Source organism: Aulonocara sp. 'chitande type north' Nkhata Bay, linkage group LG16 (genome assembly GCF_057382095.1).
Source record: "Aulonocara sp. 'chitande type north' Nkhata Bay isolate Kocher_YH1m ecotype deep benthic linkage group LG16, A_spYH_male_GT1.1, whole genome shotgun sequence".
NCBI lineage: Eukaryota > Metazoa > Chordata > Actinopteri > Cichliformes > Cichlidae > Aulonocara > Aulonocara sp. 'chitande type north' Nkhata Bay.
Window position 1 is genome coordinate 26574821 of NC_141359.1, and position 23265 is coordinate 26598085.

Consider the following 23265-nt stretch of genomic DNA (forward strand, 5'->3'; position numbering starts at 1 on the left):
AGGGTAATAAGGTATGTGAAGAATCTTAGAACGGGTGACTTGATCACATTAAACAGGAGATCTGAATCTGTTTTAATGAGGAAGGTTAAAGAACAAAGTCTCTGGTAATAAATAGACATGTTCTCTATATTTAAAAATGTGCTACCTTAACTCAAGATGCAGTAGTTTCTTCTGTTCGTCCAATCACCACGAGGGAAGTTTTCATAAAGTGCTGACACATGAGAATCTTCGCTTCGTCACTGCCCTTCAAAATTAGCCCCTTGATAAGAATAGAAGCAATATTTGGAAAAGGATAAAGTTTTGTTTTTATATATTTAACTGTGTGACAAAAAATGACCGTTGCCAAGACAGTTATCATCTGATAGCATATCACAAAATCACTAGTTGCCAGCTCAGTCAGACACAAATTGCTGGTCTGTCGGGCTGAACTCGGACAGCAAAAACACCTTTAAGTGCCTTGTTTCTGAAAGTGCTGAATCTTGCACACAATAAGTACAGGGCATAAGTGAAGGTCAGCATCAGGCCCACCCGTTATGGATCAGCAGTGGATTTAGAGTAAATTACACACACCGCATGATGAGGCATCTTAATCATGCTTCATCATCTGAATTGAGGCCCAATCAGTACAGAGCAGCGGAGGAGAAGTGGGTATATAGATTCAGCGGAGGTGAGGAGTTCATTTAGCTCCTGCATCAGGAGAGCGCTGGATTGAAACTGGTGAACCAGCCTGAAACACAACAATGCATTCTTCCATTATACTTCTGGTTATCTTGTTTGGCTTGCTGACCCAGGCGAACACAATACCTGTTAAAGTAAGTATGTAATTAAGAGGAGTATATAGACTCCTTTTTTCTCGTCTTGTCATGCTTTGCAGCTGAAATATGTCAACATTTTTTGTGCGACAGAATTCGACTGGTGTGCACGAGGGGAAAGTGAGGTTGAAAAGGAAATTCTCTGGTGGGTCACGATTCCTTGCACCTCATCTTGCATTTTCACAGTGATTTTCTGTTTATTCCATATTTATTTTTGTGTTCAGAGGAAAATATAGAGCATGATGAAATGACCACAATGGATCAAATCCTGGAGGTCAATCGCAGTAAGTGAACTGTAAATTACATAGAATTGTACTGATGTCAGTTTTTCCCCTGCATATTGAAAAGAATGTATTTTCTCATCAGAGATACGAGCCCCAAGAGGAATGTCAATAAGGGACGGCGATATTGCTGTTTCTCATGTAAGGAGTGCCATAACCTGCCCCGGCAACACCTGTCTGTGGCCTAAATCTGTAGATGGATTTGTCTATGTACCCTACATCATCTCTCCACTGTATGGTATGAAGCTTTAAGACTTAAGGAGATGCTTCCGGTTTCTTATATCCCTTTATTATTTCATATTCTGCCTTTTTTGTGCATTCTTTCACCCTAACTTTAGACGACATGGACAGAATCACCATAGAAACTGGAATGCAAGACATTTCCGCTGGAACATGCGTTAAATTTGTTCCCCGCACTCACGAAGGCAACTTCCTTGACGTTCAGCCTAGATATGGGTGAGCGTGACTCCTGCTTATGGCTTCTTACAGTGTGCCGTGATGATTGTACATACCGTAGAATTTGTGCTCTGCATCCCTCCCAAGCTGCTGGTCATTTCTGGGGCAGACTGGGGGAAGCCAGACCCTGTCACTGCAGACTCCTGGGTGCATGTGGTCGGGAATCGCTGCTCATGAATTCATGCATGCTCTCGGCTTCGTACACGAGCAATCCCGATCAGACCGTGACAACTATGTCACAATTATATGGAAAAACATCATGCCAGGTTCGCACGTTTTATCACTACGTCATTCTAATTGCAGTGGCTCGATTTTTCACAAAATGAGTGTGAAGGTGTTTTTTCTTTTTTTTTTTTTTTGGCAGAGCACATACATAACTTCAGGAAACAGGTGACAAACAATCTCAACAGCCCATATGACTACACCTCTGTCATGCATTATGGACGGTGAGTTGCTCTCTGATTCAACATAATTATCTGTCATTTAGCCTCGGGCATCACTGTATCATATATGTTTTGCATCTTTGATACAGATATGCCTTCTCTGAAGATGGCGGACCAACAATAATCCCCAAACCAGATCCCTATATCCCCATCGGCCAGCGAGATGGTCCTAGCGTAATGGATCTTCATAAAATAAATATCCTCTATAACTGCGGTTGGTAGATTTATACAGCAAACTGACAGTTGTTAGAAAAAAACTTGAAAAGGACTGACTGGATTTCCTCTCTGTTTCTCACTACAGCTACCGATGACTAACTGGATCCAGAAACCTCTGCTGTAATGTCCTGCCAGATGTCACAAATAGTTTATTACAACTTCTCAGCTTGAGATGATAATCTGGGCGACAGTGGTTTAACCTGAGTCTATAGCAATGTATATTTTATTTTCACTGTCTAGTCTGCACTTTGAGCTTTTATTGATTCAAGACCTTCTGCCGTGGGGTGTTATAAATTACTAGATAACAACTAAAGGCTGCATTTCTCTAGTATAAATAAAGTGCCAAAAACAAAACTCACCAGTTTTAAGTGCCCGCTGATGCCAGTAACATCATTGTATCCGATCTCCGATCTATTTTATGGCTCTTGTCTATCTTCTGCTTACTTTAAATTAAAAAATAAAAAATAAAAAATGGCTAATGGTTTATTTTTATTTTCCAGAGACAGACTACAAGTTGTAAAAAATAGACACTGCTTTCAGGTGTAAAAGTAGAGTAAATGATTTCGCACTTACATACGTGAAATGAAAACAGTATAAACTTCACATATGTGAAAAATAAACAGTGGATGTTATTAGGCAAAAAAAATTTTTGTCAAGAGCTGGTAAACAAGATGTTCAACATATTACCATTTTGAAGTAACCAAAGTCACTGACATTTAATTTCACAGTAAGCTGATATCTCTGATCTCTCAGGGCCGCTGTAGTTTTGGACTTGTGCAAGTCCATTAATGTCCCAGGTGCAAATGGAAAAGACACTGGACAGGTGATTTTCACTGAGAGAAGATCTGTGTCTGGATTTGTTGAACTTCATCCCTGAGAAAGAGAACCAATGTCTTCTGAGCATGTGTCCTTATGTGTTAAAATGATCTCCTCTTTGAGATAATAAAAACTAGCAGTGATACTGACCTGAAGTGCTCAAAACCGAATGAAAAGTGCAACAAACTGTGTGATTCACTGCTCTTGCCCTGGTGAAGTTAACTATGCAAACTGCAAAATCAGCAGTATGGTTAATTTTTAGCACATCACCTGCCACAGTATAAATCGATGGAAAAATATGAATTTCACTTCTGGGTTAATTTTACTCACTTTCACAATTTCACTGCTGTAAATGTCTGACATGTCTTGATGGATAAATATATTAGGATTTTATATATGCAATGGGGACTTCAATAACAATGGTGCCACCCCCTAGAGAAACTAACACATGTCACTCTCTTTTTGTAGCTTTTAAGGGTGCCGATATTACGCTGCTGCAGCATTAAACTGTGCATTCTGCCAGGCTACATAATGTCTGGGAGTTTATGCACCACTCACTGTAGAATTAAGCAAAACTTGCCAATTATCTTATTGTAGTGTTAAGCTAACACTTACTTATGTACACTTCTTGGCCACTTGATTATTTACACCTTCCTAGTAAAAGATTGAGCCTTCTTTTCCATTTAAAGCTACATAAATCTTTTATGCCATATACGCTGAACAAGGAGCTGATCTTGTTTTGGTGAGCCCCTGCATTTTAGTTGTAATGAGTGTTTTTTGAGTTACCAGGTGTTTTCACCCAGAAAACTGCCACTCAATTTTTTAAATTCTCCATAAACCATAGAAATGTGCAAAAAATAACAGTAAATTAGTAGTTTCTGAAATACTAAAATCAGCTCATCTGGCACCAACAACCACGTTGCATTCAAAGTCACTTAAATTATCTTTGTTCTCCATTCTAATGCTCAGTTTGAATTTGAGGAAGTTGTCTTTGCCATGTCTACTTGCCTACATGTTTTGAGTTGCTGTTGTGCCATTTATTGATTACATATTTGCATTAGAGAGCAGTTGACCAGGTATACAGAATAAAGTGGCCAGGGAATGTGTATACTTGTATTTCCTTAATAAGGATTAGTGCAGAGTTTGCATGTTTCGGTTTCTTTCACTTCCCCAGTTGTTTTGTCACATTACTGTCTCCCTCAATCACTTCCATTGTGTTTTGTGAGCTTTTGTTTTAATTTTTATTTTGCTATTTCAGTTGTATGTGTGTTTGTTTTGTTTTTTTATTCACCTTCTGTCACAGAGTTTTTCTATTTGCTGGCATTGTACAAAATAGACGATATTTCTCTCACAGAAGAAATGCAAAAAAAAAAAAAAAAAGAACTGAAAAAGTGCTGATGAAGTAACTAAACTACAAGCAAAATAGCAACAGGACTTGCTATAAAGTTAAAAGTTTACTGTTGTTTTTGGATTAAATTGTGATAAAAATGTTGGCATATTTGCTGTGCCTATTTTACATTTTCATTGCCTAACTGTTACATCTACTCCTACCGTACCAGTTTTAAAAGAAACTAAAAAAAAATTAACATCGTGCAGAATTAAGTTCAGCTTGTTTCACAACACTCCGAGTTTCTCACGTGGCCTCTTGGGGGAAATTCTACACGTAACCAAATCTCGTGTTTGGCACGTAAAAACGCGATAGCCAGCCCCGAGACTGCTGGATCTTTCTAGATGCAGACCTGGGGGTGGAGCTAGAGTCTCACACACGGAGACTGTGTAGTGTAGATTGTAGAGTATCTGTCAACAATAGATTAAATTTCAAAAATGAGCGATAACGACAAAGGCCGGGTACGTATACATTTTATTACCGTTTGTAATGCATTAAACATTTCAAATCATTGGGTTTGACAGGGTAACTGAAATTGTAACGGTAACAACCTTATTCATATTTTGTTGGCTAGTAGTACCCAGCTTACCTTGTTGGCACAACTCTTTGGTCGAAAGCTGGGTTTTAGAAAGAAAATAAATTGCACAAATTTAAACAATAAAAGGCGACTTTATGCGCAACGGATGCGAGTTTTTAGTTCATCTTTAGCTACCTGGCTAAGACTAGCTTATAGATGAAAGCTAGGCCTGGTGCTTTTTTGTTTACGAGCCGGGGTTTGCACTGAAAACACTGCAATGTCGGCAAACATTTTTATAACGTTTTTAAATCGTTAAAACTCAGTAATTTTCTTCGTCTGATTTGTCTGATTATTGTGCGTAGAAACCAAAATAAATATTTCATGTCGTCGCGGATTCAGTGGAAGACATTTGCCTAACGAACTGTTATATTTTCGCTGTTTTGTTGATGTTGTTTTTTGTTCGTTTGTTTGTTTTTGTTTTGTTTCCCCCCCTGTTCCCCGGATTGAATTATATCATGTTACGTCTGCTGGTTATTAATCTTTGAATGTCATTGTGGGTTTCCTTAGTTCTTAGGCACAACAACAATTTAAAACAAAACTAACGACCTCAAGATTTGACCTTATAAAAAAAAAATCATTTTTATTAACTCATGCAGCTCTCCCACACCATCTTAAAACTGTTAAAGCTGATACGCCACAAGCACCAGCATTATGGATAAGTTTGATTAATACTTGCTGGGCTGACTGACCTGTGTGCAGTAATATCCTTCCTGTAGTGAACTGTTTAATATCCCCTCACCTTGCACAGCTCCTGAATGCTTCTGTCTGTTTAATGGGCGTGTGATATGCCCTGTGTTCCCATGTGGGAGGGTAAATGGCAGATTAAGAAAAAAGAAATGAAGAATTTATTTTCTGCACGTAAACCCATATTTTGAACTGGTTTGTATTAGTTCCTGCAAGGTGCTGGGTGCTTGTTGCTTAACTAACAAGTTTTGTTTTTTTTGTTTTTTTGCCTCTTATTGGATTCCTTTTCTTTTGCTAATATTTAATCTTTAAGGTTTTCAATATATTATGTAATCGTAACAGATAGCAACAGTTTTCTGTCTTTGCATTTCCAGAACAGGTTTTAAGGGCTGCTCAAATGAGTGACTGCTACATCTTGAGGTCGTTGGAGCAAATTTTACACTTTATTTTGGAGTTATCCACTTAAAAAAATGGAGACAGTGTTGGTAGTTTTAATCTTGATTATAAAATATTCACAGTCAGTGGTTTGATGAACACTATGGTGACTTAAAGGCCATTTGTCAGAAATTATGTAAGAAGGGACATTTGGGAAAATATATTGTTAAAGGAAGGCAAAGGGAATCACAAGAAGTTACCTTCACATCCTTACCCTTCAGTTTTAGTTGTAATTTTTAAAAAATGATCACCCCCGGTTTTACCTCTCAATTATTCCAAATTGTTTTTGAGGAAGTTCTTAGGAAAAGTGGCCAGAAAAACACAAAAGTGAAAGCAAAACCACTGAGCGTGAATGTTAATAAAAACACTGACCGTATGTATAATGTGGTCTTTAATAGGGCTGGGCGATATGACCCAAAATTCATATCTCGATATTTTTTAGCTGGATGGCGATATAAGATATATATCTCGATTTTTCTTTTTAAAGCCATAAGTTAAGAACAAAAAGAGAGTTCTTAGTCACACGGGCACTTTTATTTACATACAGCGTAGATATTACTCAAAAATAAATTATCAGCATATATTAAATAATCATGGTCCATAAATAAAAGAAAATAATGTTGTTTTTGTGCATAACAAAAAGCTCACAATTGTGCAGTCAAAATGTAAACTAAAAGACGCTGAGCATAATAACAAAGAGACAGATTTCACAGCTGCTCCACGTCTCTGAACAGGTGCCATTTGTGGTCCTTATACACACACTGTACGTATCACTCCGCGAGGCTCCTCCTCTGTAGCCGTAATTCTCCGACAATCCATCAAGCGGTGCAGCTCCGTAGCTTAGCAAAGTCATATTAAAACATTTTTTGACAGATTGCTGAGCGCTGTGTACCACATAAAATCGGTTCGCGGTCAGTAAGCACAACCAGAATTCATACATAAGGCGCACTGTCGATTTTTGAGAAAAGGAAAGGATTTTAGGCCGTGCAGCCCCTCTGGGCTGCATGTCGTTAGCGTGGTTAGCTCGCTAACACGTTGACGCCATCCAGCCCCACGCACGGTAACTCGCTAACGGAGATTTTCCGCTTTCATCTTGTCATTGCCTGCAGGTGAAGCTATGGGGGAGGCGGAGTTGTGTTCAGTGCAGGAGAGGCGAGGCCGAGTAACGTTGCGTAGAGACAAAAGTGGACGAAAGAGAGGCAAACCTGCGGCTCCACAAGTATAATTCTAACGTAACATAGACTATATCGATATAAACGATATTGTCACATCTTATATCTCGTATGAAAATATATCGATATTTTTAAAAAACTCGATATATCGCCCAGCCCTAGTCTTTAACATTCCCATTAATGTCATTAGCTCGTACTACTATTACTACTACTACTAATAATAATAATAATAATACCACATTAAACGTTGAATGAGCGTGCAGTTTTAATTGCAGTCATATATTCTTCATCCTTTTCTTTTTCATAAAGGTTAAGGTTGGACGAAGAAAATACGGAAGAAGTCCACTTTATTTTCAATAATATGAAGCTCAGATGTGTGAAGCTGAATTGTTGAATGCATGCTAAAACATGAGGAGGGAAGAAGTATGGGCAGTGTGTGAGAGATGGGGAAGTAAGAAGAAGTAAGACAATTGAAGAAAGAAGAATAATGTCAAGTAATGAAGTTACAGAAATGAAGTTAAGGAAGTAATCTGGATAAGGTCACTGCGCTAAGTAAATTTCTGGTCTGTTTGTCAAATGCGTGCATGTTCTTCTTATTCAATACACACACATTAGTTTAAATCATTGCAATTTTATCTCACAACTGACCATTTTCTTTTTTTCCCCACTATTTAACAACTTATTAATGTAAACATATTGATGTCATATTATCCATGACTACACAGCACTCCTATTTCACAACCCTAAATTCCTGTACTTTTCACAGGATAGTCTTAATTTTTAAATACACAGTAATATTTTGGCAAATGTATGTGTTGATCACTTCATTGGTGCTGATAAAAAAATGTGTGTGGTTCGTTCAGGAGTCTCGCTCTGCATCCAGGAGCGTGAGCCCACGGGGCTCTGGGAAGTCGGGGAGCCAGTCCCCAGCTCAATCCCCTGCCCACTCAAAAGGAGGCTCCCACTGCTCCCGCTCCAAATCTCGGTCAAGGTCAAAATCTTGGTGAGTAATACACTGGCATAAAATTCTCTACTATCGATAAACAGACTCAATATGGCCACTTTCATGTTATACCCACCCTGTTCAGGGCTTCACGGCAAGAGAATCCTGGGTTCAAACCCAGATAGGGGACTTCTCTGTGGAGCTGACTTCTTCCGTTTCTCTGGCCATTGACAAATCTTGCAAAAGTTCAAGAGTTTCACTTCCAAGTTGTTGAAAAAAACCCCAAACAAACAAACAAAAAAAAGACATTTACATCTGCATTGTCTGCCAATTTCTGCGTCATGTGTGAATGAGTGTCCTGGTCACTGTGCTACAAACGCAGTGACAATGTCAGTAGATCGGACCATGCAAGTAAAATTTACACTTTCAGTGCAAATTTTCAGTGGGGAATTAAGTGTTGCAGCTCTTGATGGTTGACAACAAACACTATTCAGTTAAACTATATGTTCATATTTCATTGAGGCACAACGCAGCTTAACGGTTCAGTCTCAGATGTTACGTAGTTGAGGTGAGAGCCTGTCTCTATCTCTCACTCTCAATCTCTGTGACAGGAAGTTGTTACCAAGCGAAAGAGGCACGAGCCGGCGGGTTTTGCAGTACTTTGATCTTAGAAAACAGAAGGTTTGTGTGTTGGCTACGTCACAGGAAACTGGCATTTAACTAGCATCGCTAGGTTTAGCCACACGCTGCAAATTAATCTGACATTGTGCGTGTTTTACATGATGCAAAGTGCCACACATTTCATCAACATTTAAATATGATGTGGTTATAGAAGACTGTGAGTAATGGTTTTAAATAGATCTTAAATACATACACAGTATTTCTGTGTGCAGTGTTTCATCCATTAGACTGTGTGCACTTCTGTTTTCTGACTGTTTTATTACTTTTAGGCTATTAAAAAATATTTCACCTGTTCATCTCTTTAATATTATTACTCCTATTGGTGGTCCCAAGCCTGGATAAATAGGAGGGCTGTGTTAAAGCAAACATGCAGATCAATCCACACTGTGGCAGCCCCTTGGAAAATAAGGGAGCAGCTTAAAATACCTCCAATAAGACATTTGACTTGTGCATTCTGTTTCCCCATTCACAGGAGAGAGACTTTTTACTCTGTTTGTAAGGTGCAGGGGCAGCGCTGTCATTCAGCAATACAGCACCAGGTGTATTTTTGACAGAAACACTTTAAGTTGCACAGAAATCCAAAGTAAATTGTTGTTTTTCAAAAGTTTGCGACAATGTCAATAAAGCCTTGTTGGAAATTTGACGTCACAGAGGGTTTAGTGTTAGAGATTGTGACAGTGGTAAGTGGGGTTACTTTTCACTAGAGTCTGGGATGTTTTGGCAGTTATTTTAAATATTTCATGCTTTTTTTTTTTTTCTTTTTTTTTTTAGTCCATGCTATAATTTTCATAAAGACAAATGTAAATTTGTGGAATTACATGAAAATTGCCAGAGAACGTATGAATATGGGTTGTTTGTTTCTCTCGCTCTCTATAGGTCACATTCCCACCGCTCACGGAGACACTACAGCCGATCCCGCTCCCGATCACGGTCCTATCATCACCGATCTCACAGTAGGTCCTACAGCGGAGAGCGTCGGCGCAGAAGCCACAGCCATTCACCCATGTCCAATCGTCGGAGGCACATTGGCAACCGTGTATGTGCTTAGCAATGTGTGATATCTAAAAACAGAGGATGTATTGGTTTAATGAATGATTTTAATGAGAAAATGATCACATCCAAATCTTGAAACCTTTCAAATTTGCAGGCTAATCCAGATCCGAATTGCTGCCTGGGAGTCTTTGGCCTGAGCTTGTACACCACAGAGAGGGATCTGAGGGACGTCTTCTCCAAATACGGCCCCCTGGAGGATGTTTCCATTGTGTATGACCAGCAATCGAGGCGCTCCAGGGGCTTTGCTTTTGTGTATTTCGAGAACACAGATGATGCCAAAGAGGTACAAGAACAATAATAAATAAACCCGCCTGCCACACCTATACTTAAAATATCCTCTAGGACTGCAAGTGTAATTTATGTTCACTTTCAGGCGAAGGAGCGAGCCAATGGCATGGAGCTGGACGGGCGTACAATCAGGGTGGACTTCTCCATCACAAAAAGACCTCACACCCCAACACCTGGAATTTACATGGGCCGGCCCACATAGTAAGCAATCTCTTTGTGTGGAATAATTAAATATGTTTTTAAACAAAGACACAGTGAAAATGCTTGTAATATAAGACAGCTCTAACTTATGGACACATCAAAGCATCTGAAATAAAATTCTTAGTGTTACTAAACCTGAAAAGTAGTGTTTTTATTCAACATTTAATCAGTCAACAGTAAAGGGAAAAAAAGAAAATAGAAACAGGCTCTTACAAAATTAGTCCCTGTGTCATAAGTTGTATCCAGTTGAACCTAAAATGAACGCAGAGATTTTAATGGTAAAAATGACACAACTAACCTCTTCAAAGGCTTTCTCCAACCTCTTGGCGAGTGGTTGCTACGGTCTCAGTCACACAGCCCTAGAGTCTAGTCAGTGACCCCCTGATAACCACAGGTAACTAGAGAACAGTGTAAGCAAGTAGGTTCTGGCAGTTGCTAGGTGAAATTTGTGAAAAAGAGGTATATAATGCTGCACCAAAAACCTTCTTTTAAATCTTTTTAATTGGAGGTGAGAATGTAACAGTAAAATAATGCAAAAGTACGCTTTGTGTAGCGTGAAAAATCTTATATTATTGCTTTTGTGTAGCGGAGGAGGCGGCCCAAGCGGTCCCCGACGCTATTCACGTGACTACGACCGTGGTTACGACCGTGGATACGACCGTGGATATGACCGAGGTGGATACGACCGCTATGATGACAGGGACTACTACAGATCATACAGGTGACTGTTAAAGGATATCAGCGGTTACTTTATTCTCATCGTGTCGTATTTGGGTTTGCTGTTCTTTATTTTATCCCCCTGACACTGACAAAAATGATAAATGGTCTTTGTTCCTCTAGAAGGCGATCTCCTTCACCTTACTACAGAGGCGCTTACAGGTCTCGATCGAGGTCACGGTCTTATTCTCCCCGTAAGTCATTTCAATAAAGTATCAGAAGTTTTTATTGAAGAATCCAGCATGTTGTATTGTGTCATTTAATTACCCTGTTTTGTTTCACAGGTCGATATTGAAGGCTTCTGTCCCCTTATCTTCCCAAACGTGCAGAATTTTTTTGTTTGTTTTTTTTTGTGGGGGGTTGTTACGTTTTGTAAAGACAGATATGATTGACTTCAGAGTACATCTTTCTTACTGTAATCATCAAACATCTTTTTGCTTAAAATACAAAAGTATAGTAAATTTATGAAGCGGTGCATTCATGTTTTGAACGCCTGTTGTAAATGTTATACTCATGTCAGATTTTTGTTGTATAGTGGAGCAGATTAAAAAGCAGATCTGTTTTTCCCACCTTGACTCGTGTCCTTCCTCGCAGTATTTTTATGCCTTTTACAATAGACTATTGCATTTGCAAGATAGTTGTAATGCTGACATGAATATATTAAAGCCTTGACTTTATGATATTTATGCATATTCTTTCTACAGAATTTGTGCAAGGCATTTCTATTGATTTGAGTTAAGTTAAATTTTCTGGAGGGCTTCGTATAGTGTCAAGTGGGTGAGGATGACATCAGGAATAAAACTGCTTTGATGAAATAGTAAAACACAAAAGTATTTTAATCTTCCTGTTAAAAGCTCAATCACTCGGGCCTCGTCCTTTCCTTACTGCAGCTGTTCATGCCGACCACGTTTAGCTGGATGGATTTTTTTTTTTTTTTAACCAAGCTGGAACTTTTTAATTAATTTATTTTCCCCCTAACTTTTCAGACCAGAGTAAACAGATCTGACCAGTTAGACAACTCGTTTGGCAACAAGCATAGCTTAAAACTCGTCTCTGTGCTGAATATACAAATGGTAAAATTATACTATTTTGTTGGGGGTTTTTTAAACCTCAAACACAGCTAGATGCTTCTCTGGGTCAGTTGGCTCTCTGAAATCAAAGTAATGAATCCAGAATTTCAGTTTCTCCCTTTTCTGGTTAGAAACATCAGGACCTGCTCATCGTTGCTTGGTGTCAACAGTGTGTTTTTGGAGGACAGATGTTCTGCAGAAACGCAACGTGTTTGATGTTTATACGTTACAAGTTCTGACCTCCTCCACCTAGGGTAGTAACTCATCCCTCACCCATAGCTGGCACTATACCGTTTTCTATCTGAGATCTATGGTCTTGGACTTGGATGTGCTAATTCCTGTGCAGGTGGAGGAGGTCAAGTGTCTTGGGGTCTTGTTCAAGAGTAAGGGAAGAGTGGGACATGAGATTGACAGATGGATTGGGATGGCGTCCACAGTGATGCAGATGCTGAACAGATGTGTTGTGGTGAAGAGAGAGCTGAGTATAGAAGCTAAGCTATCGATTAACCAGTCCCCCTACGTACCTACCCTCACCTATGGTCACAAGCTCTGGGAATGTAGTCGCGGATACAAGTGGGAGAGATGAGTTTCCTTTGAAGAGTGGCGGGGCTCGGTCATTCAAGAGGGACTCGGAATAGAGCTGCTCCTCCACGTTGAAAGGAGCCAGTTAAAGTGATTCAGGCATCTGACTAGGATACCTCCTGGATTGACAACAAATGGTGAATGTTTGCAGATAATTCAGCTTCTACCATACAAACTGCAGATAACCACAGCAATCACAAGTAGCCAGGCATGCACCCTGACCCACCGGATGAGCTGGAGGTGTCTGGGATGAGGGAAGTCTGGGCTTCTCTGCTCAGACTGCTGCACCCACAAACTGAACCCAGTTAAACGGTAGAGGATGGATGGATTGACCAATTCAGAACTGAAAAATCTGGGCTTTCGTGTCACTTTTTTGCAACATGCTTGCCGTGTAATGGCCTAAAGTTGGACCTTTTGACATCTGTTGGTTGCAGCAGTAATGTACAACTTCTTCTTTGAAAGTGAATAGTCTCTGTTTCTGGTTTCCATTACACAATTTCCAAGTTTCACTACAACTTAGACAGCAAGTGGGGACTGTTTGCAGATAAATCCGCTTCTTCAATGCAAACTTTAGGTTTTAAGTCAACCAGGGGAATGATCTAAAATGAATATGATTGCTTAGGAGAAAAATACACAAAGAGGAGTTTGTTTATGCAATCATGCTGACCCTTATTAACATTAAATTACATATGGATCCTTTTTTTTTAATTGTTAATGATTGATAATAAATAAGGGTTTGAGGCAGTTTCCCAATGCAATAAAAAGCTGGAGTACTATCAGGCTAATTGGTGCTTCTAAACTGGCTGTAGATACAGGATTAAAGTGCTGCATGAATAGCCTGAAAACTATGAATGTGGTGGGCAGCGTAAAGTGCTTCAGGTTGTCAGTAAGACTAGAATATCAATATCATTTTCCAGCCTGCTTTGTTGAGGGTCAAAGGTTACCAAATTGTAGTACAGCAGGTTTGTCCACAATAGATTCGCCTTGTATAGCCATAGAAAACGTTTATTTAATGTCAGAAGAAGGTGAGTCGTTGGACTGCTTTATGATTTTTTTTTTTAACGTGGTTTTGAGGAAAATTGATCCGTGACTAAATGCAGCTAAACAGCCACTGTGAAATCAAGTCAGTTACACCAAGCACACTGTTTAAACCTTCACCACAAGGTGAAGCAAGAGCCTCGGAGTAGCACCTAGCTGCAGGAAAGCAAAGTCCAACATCTACCCCTGCTGGTCACAAATGGTCCAAATCTGTATCCATGACATACAGTACATTACATGGAAAAATATTACTTGCTGGATTCTTCGCTTATTGTAGTTTTTCCCTTTTTGCCAGAGAGGAGAGGGGGGGGGGGGGGGGGGAGGGGGGGGGGGGGGGGCGGAGAGGCAGAGCTCATGTCTTGTAAAAACAGGCAGTTTCTTTACTCAAAGGGTCAGTTCACCCAAATTATTAAAAAAAACACAATCCCCCCTCTTATCTCAAGTGAGATCAAGCCATGCAGATAATTTTTGTTTTATTTGTCCAGGCTTTGCAATATCCGTTCTGAGATTCCTCGCTTCACGCCAAGACCATTGAGGTGAAATGACTTCATTTGTGGTGCACTGCGCACAAGCACCTCAAATTATTTTTGGTTTTGTCCAAAATTTGGGTGATTAACTGATAAAATTAATTAGATTCCCACGGTGGAGATATTGACAATTTTTAAAAATTCTAAATCTTAAAATTAGCCATATCTGATGTATTTGATGCCCTCCAGCTGTTTGAGTTTCACTGAGTAAATGGATGCTTTACACTTTGGTTTACTGCACAACCAAGCAAGAAATTGACCCTGTAATAGACACACAGAAGATACAACAATAGATTCACTAAATATATATCGATATCACTAAATTCAGCTCTGATTTGAATGGTTATTTTACCCCAAACCCTATTCAACAGTTTATATTGTGGACTTTTGTGGCTTTAGTGCTGAAATTAATAAAATTAAATACTTTGCAAGGGAGCATTGTAACTTCCATAATTTATAAATTAGTACTTTAAACCTTGAATTAAAGTAAAAGATGTTAGAAATGATAAATAAAACAGTGTTGGGCAAGGATACTGTAAAAATTAATGCAAGTTAGAAGCAAGAAAAATTCACAAAGATGTTCTTTTTTTTTTCACTACCAAAAAAGGGGAAGACCAGCAGAAAGACACCAGCAACCAGTGACCACACCTTGGAAAGTGCATAAGCCTATTTATTTCCATATTCTACCACAAGTCTACATGTGCAGTATGTGTGTAGTGAGTTTTGTTCAGCAGTTCTCAGCACGTTCCCCAAATGTCACATCCCTTCCACTCTCAGCTCAATTTTCCCCTCAGAGTGGAAATAATTTTTGGGTGGCTGGCGTGATTTGTCAGCACACTGACCTAATTGGGCATAACACATAAAAAGAACACATGTAAACAAACCCTGCTTTTCACGGGGAAATGCAAATGCGACGCATGGATGTGATTTTATGACTTCTATACTGATCATGGGGAGTGGTAACATTAATAAAGTAGCTATTAATGCGTTCAAAGCGACTTAATGACTTGTTTGAATGGTGATTCTTATCTCTAAGCGTAAAGACCCAAGACAACTGTGTTAGCAGGTCACCTAGGAAAGTAACTAAAGAGCTTGTTTTGTAAATAGGCCACAGTTTGGACATTCCTCTGTTCGCATACTGACGTAAACAGGGCAGGGATGGTCAGTACTGCTGCTGTTGGCACTATCTCCACTACAGTGGGGTGGCAGTAATGTTCCAAGGCACAGGCCAGTCACATGTAGAAACACTCAGCTGCTGTAAGCACGAGGCTCCTCCCCCTTCGGTAGTGTAGGTAGAAGGACTACACATCCATGCACGAGCCCTGCAGCCACAACCTTTCACTGACATTTCAGCCTTTGTTTGAAATTCGCCTTACGTTTAGCCGTGCTTCCCTCCCAAACACACCCATCCGTGCGCACACACAAAAGAGACGGGATGCTACATCATGCGTAGGGTAATATATATATATATATATATTTAAATGAGTGGCCTGAGTGGCACCGCATGGAGGGCGCATGCAGCACAAGGCCTGGGATCCCCTCGCTCCTTCTTATCAGCAGCTTAAAATAAATATTTGCTCCTTTTTTACAATTTGCGCACTGGGGCTGTTGGTACTATTCAAGGCTTAAAAATGGAAACTGTCGCCACCTTTAATTAAAAAGTGTAAAAGCCAATAAGAGATATTGGTGCCAAAACAGATGCCTCTGGTAAGGCTGTATAAGTCATGAATATAAGTAGTAATAAGTAGCTAATTCACCATTATTCCTGCAAGGACGGCGTGTACAGGCAAGCCAAGCTTTCACTTTCTGTATTACTTAAGACAGTTACGTTCATATTCTCTCTTTTTTGTTGTTGGTGTTTGTTTTTTGATTTGTTACAGCTTTATAATTATATTCAGATTTTACAAGATCACAATTATTACCTGAGGTGGTCTTATTGGAGTGTAATATATGCGTAATAACAGGTGTTCACGGTCGAGGATTGGGCCCACATCTTACACGCCGCCATAAATCCATATTTTTATGTGGCTCATAAATAAATAAAAGGCAAACTGTGGGGATCAGTGACACTCTTTGAGTCGACAAGTGCAGTGACAACGACTTGATTTTCCACACAGTAGCTCTTTTTTTTCCTTTCTTCACTCCCCCAGCCTGGAGGGACCCGTGGCACGGCCCTTATTATGATTTGTTAATATAACCCCTCTGCCTCCTTTAAGCCCATCCCTTTGCTGAATGTACCCACTGCTCATCATGCCACTTTCATACCCTACTGCACTTTCTGTGCTGGGAGAGCAGCAGTGAACCCACATGCACCTCCAAACAATTTTTTTCTTGTGATTTTAAGGGAGATTTTATTTAGAGGCGGTGCTTGTTGGCTCCAGAGTAGCGTCGTAGCGACGACACTTCTCCCTCAGTCCCTGTTAAAAGAGTTTGGCCAGGGCCAGTTGGTGCCGGGGGGTCGCCTATAGCTTAGTACTATCCTGGGGGGTGATTGCTGCGTCTTTTTTTTTAAATCCCAGCAGATTTTTTTCTATTTTATTTTTTATTTTATTTTTTAAATTTTTTTCTACTTCTCTGAATATCGCCATTCTATCACTCTAAGATCTGATACCCCTTCGAGATTTTTCCTTTCAGATCATGAACAAACTATATGTTGGGAATTTAAGTCCTTCGGTCACTGTCGAGGACTTGAAGCAGCTCTTTGGGGAGAGGAAGCTGCCAGTGGCCGACCAGGTCCTACTGAAATCCGGCTATGCTTTTGTGGACTTCCCCGATCAGAACTCGGCCATAAAGGCTATAGAGACTCTTTCTGGTAAGTGTGGATTTGATAAGTGATGCTGCTGGTGACAGGGAAATTTCACAGCGAGTTTAACTGCAAGACGAGGTTTAAAAAGCACAATAGGTCAGAGTGTCCGAAATGTGAAATAGGCTGTTAAGCAGCTCTTGTGTTATTTCTTTTACACATATATCTATATCTATATGTATATGTGTGTGTGTGAGAGTGTGTGTGTCTGTGTATGTTGTTCGGGACAGTGTTTGCGATCACATCCGTGTGTGCCATCAGAGTTTAGATGAACGCTCAGTCATGCACGCTCCAGCAAAAATTGGATAAATTATCGATCACAGGACACACTTGGGGCTTTAGTGCCCATTTGCCTAAAGAAAGCACGAGTCGTCGTAACGCAATTAACGCGCACAATACCCTATATTTTGGGGATTCCGATAGTGCGGGGCGCTACTTTGCAATCACCCACTGGAATGTATGGGATGGTCTGATGGTTCGGGTAGGCATAATTATTTTTCACTTATTTTTTATCTTGATTTTATTCAAGAGAGCACGGCGAAGCGAGCGCGGAAAACTTGTCAGATTCGTGTTCCTCTGATGTCTGGCTATGTTTTTACGAGGTGTCTTGGAGGTGGGTCACGGGGGTCCAGAGGAAAGAGCTAATAAACAGGTAGCTGAGGGGGGACGAGGTGAGACGCTAATTCCGTGCTGCGCCAGGCCACTCAATAGTAACGAAAAGCCGTGTTTGAAAGCCTCGCCGAAGAGCGCTTCAAATTCACCCTCCGAGCCGGGTCAGCACGGGGAATTAGGAAAAACACCTACCTAGAATAGAAAGAGTACAAGTCAATTCTCCTTTGCAAATCATCTCCTCTTTTGATGTTGCATTCTTTACTGGAAGCTGAAAAAATATCCCTCATTGCACTGTGAGGGTTGTGGGAGTGGAAAGCATGGCTGCCCATTTTCCCCATAGTATATAAGCTTATCATGCTTCATTTTGGCGCCGATACCCCCCCAATTGTCACCCACAGGACCTCACCCCGAGTTGGGATTAATGTAAACGTATACAGTTTGTTCGCCGCCGCGCACACAACGCGCCCGTGTACACTACTTTTTTCAGGGGTTGGCTATTTTGAATGGGGACGCACCTACTTGGTGAAGTGATTCAAAGTGTTGGTGTGTAGGCCTACCCAGCTTGCATTGTTACTTTTATGAACACAACAGCTAACGCTACACTATCAATTGTTTTTCGTCCCTACAGGTAAAGTTGAATTACACGGAAAGGTGATAGAGGTAGACTACTCTGTTCCCAAAAAACTAAGGTAGGCCTACAATCTGTAACACACACGTTCTCCACAAACACACACGCATTGTATCATACGCCTATACTGTGCCCCATGGCAGACTTGTGTGACCTGTAGGCTTCCGCTGTGAAATATAGCGAGCAGATTTTCCCTCTTTTCTCGGCTGCCGTGTGCGATTTCTGCCACGCTGTTGCTGCTTTGTTTCCTGGCGATTAAATTGCGATTGTGTGGTGATTAGACAAAGGGAGTTGAAGGGGTGGGTGGGTGTTGGGGGGAGAGAAAAGGGCGATAAAGAAACAGTTTAGTCCCAACATCCGCACAACACACGGTGGCTGCTGCCATATCGCGTGATCTTGCAGCAAGGCCTATCCCAGTTTAAAACATGGACTCACGCGCACACGCTTGACGTGTAATAATTAATATATCCTAATTAAATCTCACCTAAAGGCTGAAATTAAACTTGGTTCAAGTTTAGGCTGAAATTAACGTGGTCCAAATGCGTTTATGTATTAACCTCCTCTCCCTACGCAAGGTTATTTTTCCATATATGTAGGCGATAAAAGTTGGGTTTCTTTATTGACTGTTGCACTGCAATGCACGACGTGATGCATACCAATCAGCTGCCTCTTTCTCCCCTATATGCATGCGTGTGGATGTATGTGGGAGTCACGCTGTGTGTGTAAGAGAGAGAAGAAGTAGCAGCTAGGGTTGACTGTTTTAGTGCGTAAATCTATAGGTCAGCCCCTCAGCTTTACAACCACGACACCACTGCTGTGTACTTGTGTTTGTGTCAGCTTGCCCACAAACGTAAGAAATCCACGAGCTTTTTAATTTCTTTTAAATGCCTGGGTATATTAAAGAAAGAAACTAATTTTTTTTACCCCTACGCGTAACGCCTGAAAAAGTCACTCGTATGTGGCAGTTTGCGCAGCCTAAACACTCCCTCGACATCTATAGATCCACCCATTTTCACAACAATGCCATTGGCTATAGGGAAAAACTACATTGCGTGACAAAAAGGTAAATATTCAAGCCCCTTGTGGAGGAACACGTGACCCATACTTTATGTGCTTCCAGCATAGTCCTCCCCCTCTAGTGCAGGCTTTCTACTTTCCTGCCTAAGCAGCCCCTTCGTGTTTTTTCCTTTCTTTTTTTTTTGCTTAACAACATTGTAGAAAAAAATCTGCATGCTTTACATATACAATGATCGAGCTGCTGTGTCGTTTTCCTTGCTTTATGGCTCGATCTAAAGACGTTTTGTAAGCTGCAAGGCGCAACATGGTGTAAAAGCCTGCGCCACTCCCCACAGTTAATGTGCACGTAGGCCATGGCAATGTTGGAGAGCCTCATAATGGCTGCCATGATGGCCCTGCACACTGCACGGCTATAGGCTGAATCAGATGGAGCAAATGTCCATACATGTGCCCGATGTGTCCAATCGGCAGTGTGTACAGCTGCTGGATGTGCTTGCATGTGCTGAAAAAGGCCTTAAAGCGGAATCCTCGCCATATGAGCGAGATCAATACTAGTGCTGTTTGAATACGTATAGGTGTTCATTTTGTAACGCAGAGCCTGCCTCAACGTGACACGTGGAGGTGCAACTTAATAGTTTGCTGTTGTTGTTGTTCGCTTGGTTTAAATACAGAATGCCTTAAAAAGTAGTGAATTTAAATTTGAAACCCTCTCCGCAGAAGTTCGCCACGATTTGTTTGGAGATTTTGCGACAGAAACGTTCGCCCAGATTTAAATTTTAAAAAGATTAAAATGCGTATTTTTTGTGTTCACTATAAGATTTAATTATCATAATTTACAGGCCTCCAGTTAATGCAAATGTCTCATCTTTTTCGTGTATAATTTCTTTTACATGTATTCAAGCTCTACGAGACATCATTGAAAATGCAATTTAGATGTAATAATATAGGACGATTCTACGCTGTTTGCTTTATTTATGGTATTTTCTAAATCTTGCATTTAAATAATTATGTTAACAACTGCAGGAATTCTCGTGGATTTAATTGCAGCTGAGCTCGATGCATATAGTTACACAGGGCTCATCAGTTTTTGTCTTGTTATTTAGGAAGCTGTGTGAGCTTTATGTCTCATCTTCAGGCCTGCTGACACTTCTTGGGTTTTGTGAGGCTGCTGTAGTTTCAGCTGCTGCTTGTTTATATATTTTTAGTTATGTTTTGTTGTGTAACAAGGTCCCTGTGCTGACAGCCATATATGGATTCACAGTTAAATTGTACCCATTTTAAAGGGTAAAATTCAGATTGATTATGGTGACTTTTTAGCTTTTTGTTTGCTAATGAGTGAAAGCCTGGGCCTTTTTAAACGTGTTTTTAAATCACCTGATCAAAAACAAAGGTGTGAGTTCATGTGGTTTTGATGTCCTGTTTGCCATTTAAATATTATTTCACCTCTGTGCAGTTTATGTGTTCACATTTCAAATAGCTTTGGAGCTATGAGCTAATTTATAAGAATAAAAGTAGCTTTTGATTTTATTTGGGGAAGTTTGGAAGCTTCTTGTCAGGGAAATGTTGAATAATTAGTTACAAATTTATAGTCATATTTTAAAGAGAGTTTTTACAATTATGAGGCTTGTATCTGCTGAAACTGTTTGTTTGTAGCACTTTATTAGTGTTTTAAAAATATGGATTACTTAATATAGATTTCAGTGTTAAGACAATTGTTACTCCAAATGTATATATTTATGTTAATGGACTCATACTTTAAATAATTTCTGTGTTTTACATATATATTTAATTGCCTTGACATGAGCTTGATATATAATTGTAGGTTTTAAAAATAATTGTTTATTGCAGCAATAATCAGTGGAACTCATGAAACAGAAATTCAGTATGCTTAAGAATAATTATTATTAGCCATATTTCTTTTATTATAGTTGCCTAATTTATATGTTCCTAATTAGAGTGCAATTGCAAAGGAAATTATTTTGATATTATAGTTAAGCAAAATATCTTTGTTGCATTTTTGCTCATGTGTTTTGTTTTGTTTTTTAATGGTGGCCTGTTTTTACACAAGAAATCATTTAAAAAAAAAGGTTTGTCCTCCATATTAAGTTTCTTGCAGTCGTTGCTCGTGCTGCACACGAGGCACACGAGAGTGGGACTTGGTGCTAATTGATATTGGAGCTTCATAAACCGTTTGCAGTGTTGCTTGTCTACCTGAGCTGGAGTTGCACGCAAAATGACCAATGTGAGCGCTTGCTGTGAGCCTGATCAATAGTCAGTCAGTGATAGTAAGCACATGAAGGTGGTGCTTACGGAGTAAACACAATTAAAGCTGTCCTCCTGTAATATCATGCAGGTTTGTTTACTTGCTTGTTCAGTGACAAAAACAGACTTTTCCTCCTTCCAATTATCTCCCGGCACCTTCGACATGCCTAAATGAAAATGTGATACATTTGTGACCGAGTGCTAACTCTTGTGCTACACTCCACTGTCTTTCTAATGAGCTGTTTTGTGCTCTTCATCTACGTATTAAGCTAGCTAACAGTTGTTTAATAAAGCCAGGCCGATTACAAGACGTGCATTCTTTTTTTTTTTTAATAATGGGATACTACGGCGTGGTGTAAACATCTGCATTGCACCACAGTGGTGCCCGTGCAGATGTGTGTGTTGGGTTGTCTGTGCACACTGAGTCAAAACACCGAAATACGATAGCCATCAGTTGATCCACTCAGAATCCATTAATACTCCCCAGTTGATCCTGGGCGAAGGGGAAGCTCTCCAATTCAGGCTCTGGTTTTGTCTGGAGTGATATCAGGAGGTACTGTATTGCTCTCCTCCAAAGCCACATCCGCTGTACCCTCCTCCTCCTCCTGTCTCCTCTCACCTGTCCATAAGGAGTGATCCCTCAGAGTGATCTGTTTTATTTAGGAGGAGATGCCACACATGTTTAATCTTCCATACAAATGTATCCCCTATTGAGATCTTGTGTTATAAAAGTTATGGCTTATGAAATTGCTCTTCATTAGCAATTACAGGAGAAAAAATGACAATTTTCTTCTTAGAAATTAGCCTTGGGCTTTTATTTTTTCTGTGTTCAGGCTACTGCATTTCAAATTTCAGCGCCTCTACAACTCTGCTAAATTTGTATAGCAATTATTAACTTTTTCATGAAAGTGAAAGAGTATATTTTCTCTCCTGAAGTGATAACAGGCTTGCTAGTGCAACAGAGTACATAGCTTAAGGGAGCAGCGAGATTAGATGTGAGAGAATTGTGAGTTCATTGTGTGTCTATTGTAGCTGTGGGATCACTGTTTAAGCTCCCCGAGAGTTTGAAACACCTTTTTAAAAAAGATCTACTTTTTTTTTTTTTTATTATAACAGAAGCTTGCGTGTGTATCACAGCAGTGTCTGTAGAAACTCACTTCTCAATGAGCTGCCACTCACATTTCACTGCAACCTGTTGCATGACTAATAGTTCCTGTAGCATTACACCCATTACAACCAGGATTTAAATAATCGGCTAGATGACTCTCCAGAGCCATAGTGAGGAGGTGTGGAAGGCGTGGCTGGAATGAGGAGGATTGCTCTGACTTGATGACTTAGTCTCTGACTAAGCCGTCCAAATATGCTAGAAATAAGGGAAGTAAAACAGGACTGGTCACTATTTGGAGATGGTTTCACCTGAAGGAGAGTGTGACAGCGGGAGAAAGAACTAGAGAGGTGCTATGTATCATCATCATCATCCAAATGGGAGATGAAGGGGACAGCTCTGTGTTTTTGTTTGTGACCTCACAATCGTGCATTGCTGCTGCAATTTTTATCACGATGG

The 23265-nt window shown here is 40.1% G+C and overlaps 3 protein-coding genes across 8 annotated transcripts in view; all 3 read left to right on the plus strand.

Moving 5' to 3' along the window:
• The first annotated feature begins 692 nt into the window (after positions 1 to 692).
• Positions 693 to 2653, plus strand: hce2l1 (high choriolytic enzyme 2-like 1). The gene is made up of 9 exons (XM_086266719.1): positions 693 to 812; positions 906 to 957; positions 1037 to 1096; positions 1179 to 1331; positions 1432 to 1549; positions 1637 to 1815; positions 1914 to 1995; positions 2082 to 2206; positions 2294 to 2653. The coding sequence occupies exons 1-9, from the start codon at positions 741 to 743 to the stop codon at positions 2305 to 2307; spliced, it is 855 nt and encodes a 284-aa protein (XP_086122845.1). The 5' UTR covers positions 693 to 740; the 3' UTR covers positions 2308 to 2653.
• A 2061-nt stretch (positions 2654 to 4714) lies between these two features.
• tra2b (transformer 2 beta homolog) lies at positions 4715 to 11737 on the plus strand. Of its 3 annotated transcripts, XM_086266458.1 has the most exons (8): positions 4715 to 4872; positions 8143 to 8282; positions 9780 to 9939; positions 10051 to 10239; positions 10330 to 10445; positions 11032 to 11166; positions 11286 to 11356; positions 11447 to 11737. In XM_086266458.1, the coding sequence occupies exons 1-8, from the start codon at positions 4849 to 4851 to the stop codon at positions 11455 to 11457; spliced, it is 846 nt and encodes a 281-aa protein (XP_086122584.1). In that variant the 5' UTR covers positions 4715 to 4848; the 3' UTR covers positions 11458 to 11737. The 3 variants fall into 3 exon arrangements, with proteins under 3 accessions (XP_086122584.1, XP_086122583.1, XP_086122582.1); XM_086266457.1 differs by having other exon boundaries at positions 4765 to 8282; positions 11289 to 11356; XM_086266456.1 differs by having other exon boundaries at positions 4766 to 8282.
• A 5090-nt stretch (positions 11738 to 16827) lies between these two features.
• igf2bp2a (insulin-like growth factor 2 mRNA binding protein 2a) overlaps positions 16828 to 23265 on the plus strand; it is a 59549-nt gene continuing 53111 nt past the window's right edge. Inside the window, exons 1-2 of one of the 4 annotated variants that reach the window (XM_086266999.1) lie at positions 16828 to 17191; positions 18423 to 18483. In XM_086266999.1, the coding sequence (XP_086123125.1) occupies positions 17017 to 17191; positions 18423 to 18483 (236 nt within the window). In that variant the 5' untranslated portion in view covers positions 16828 to 17016. Of the gene's footprint in view, positions 17192 to 17523; positions 17664 to 18422; positions 18484 to 23265 lie in introns of those variants that run through there. The other 3 variants (XM_086267001.1, XM_086267000.1, XM_086267002.1) reach the window with 3 other exon arrangements.

Coding starts and splice junctions, on each gene's coding strand:
- hce2l1 (XM_086266719.1), top strand. CDS start 741: ATGCATTCTTCCATTATACTTCTGGTTATCTTGTTTGGCTTGCTGACC. Junction 1,097..1,178: donor AATCCTGGAGGTCAATCGCA/GTAAGTGAACTG, acceptor TTTTCTCATCAG/AGATACGAGCCCCAAGAGGA. Junction 1,332..1,431: donor CATCATCTCTCCACTGTATG/GTATGAAGCTTT, acceptor CCCTAACTTTAG/ACGACATGGACAGAATCACC.
- tra2b (XM_086266456.1), top strand. CDS start 7,993: ATGACTACACAGCACTCCTATTTCACAACCCTAAATTCCTGTACTTTT. Junction 8,283..9,779: donor CGGTCAAGGTCAAAATCTTG/GTGAGTAATACA, acceptor CGCTCTCTATAG/GTCACATTCCCACCGCTCAC. Junction 9,940..10,050: donor GGAGGCACATTGGCAACCGT/GTATGTGCTTAG, acceptor TCAAATTTGCAG/GCTAATCCAGATCCGAATTG.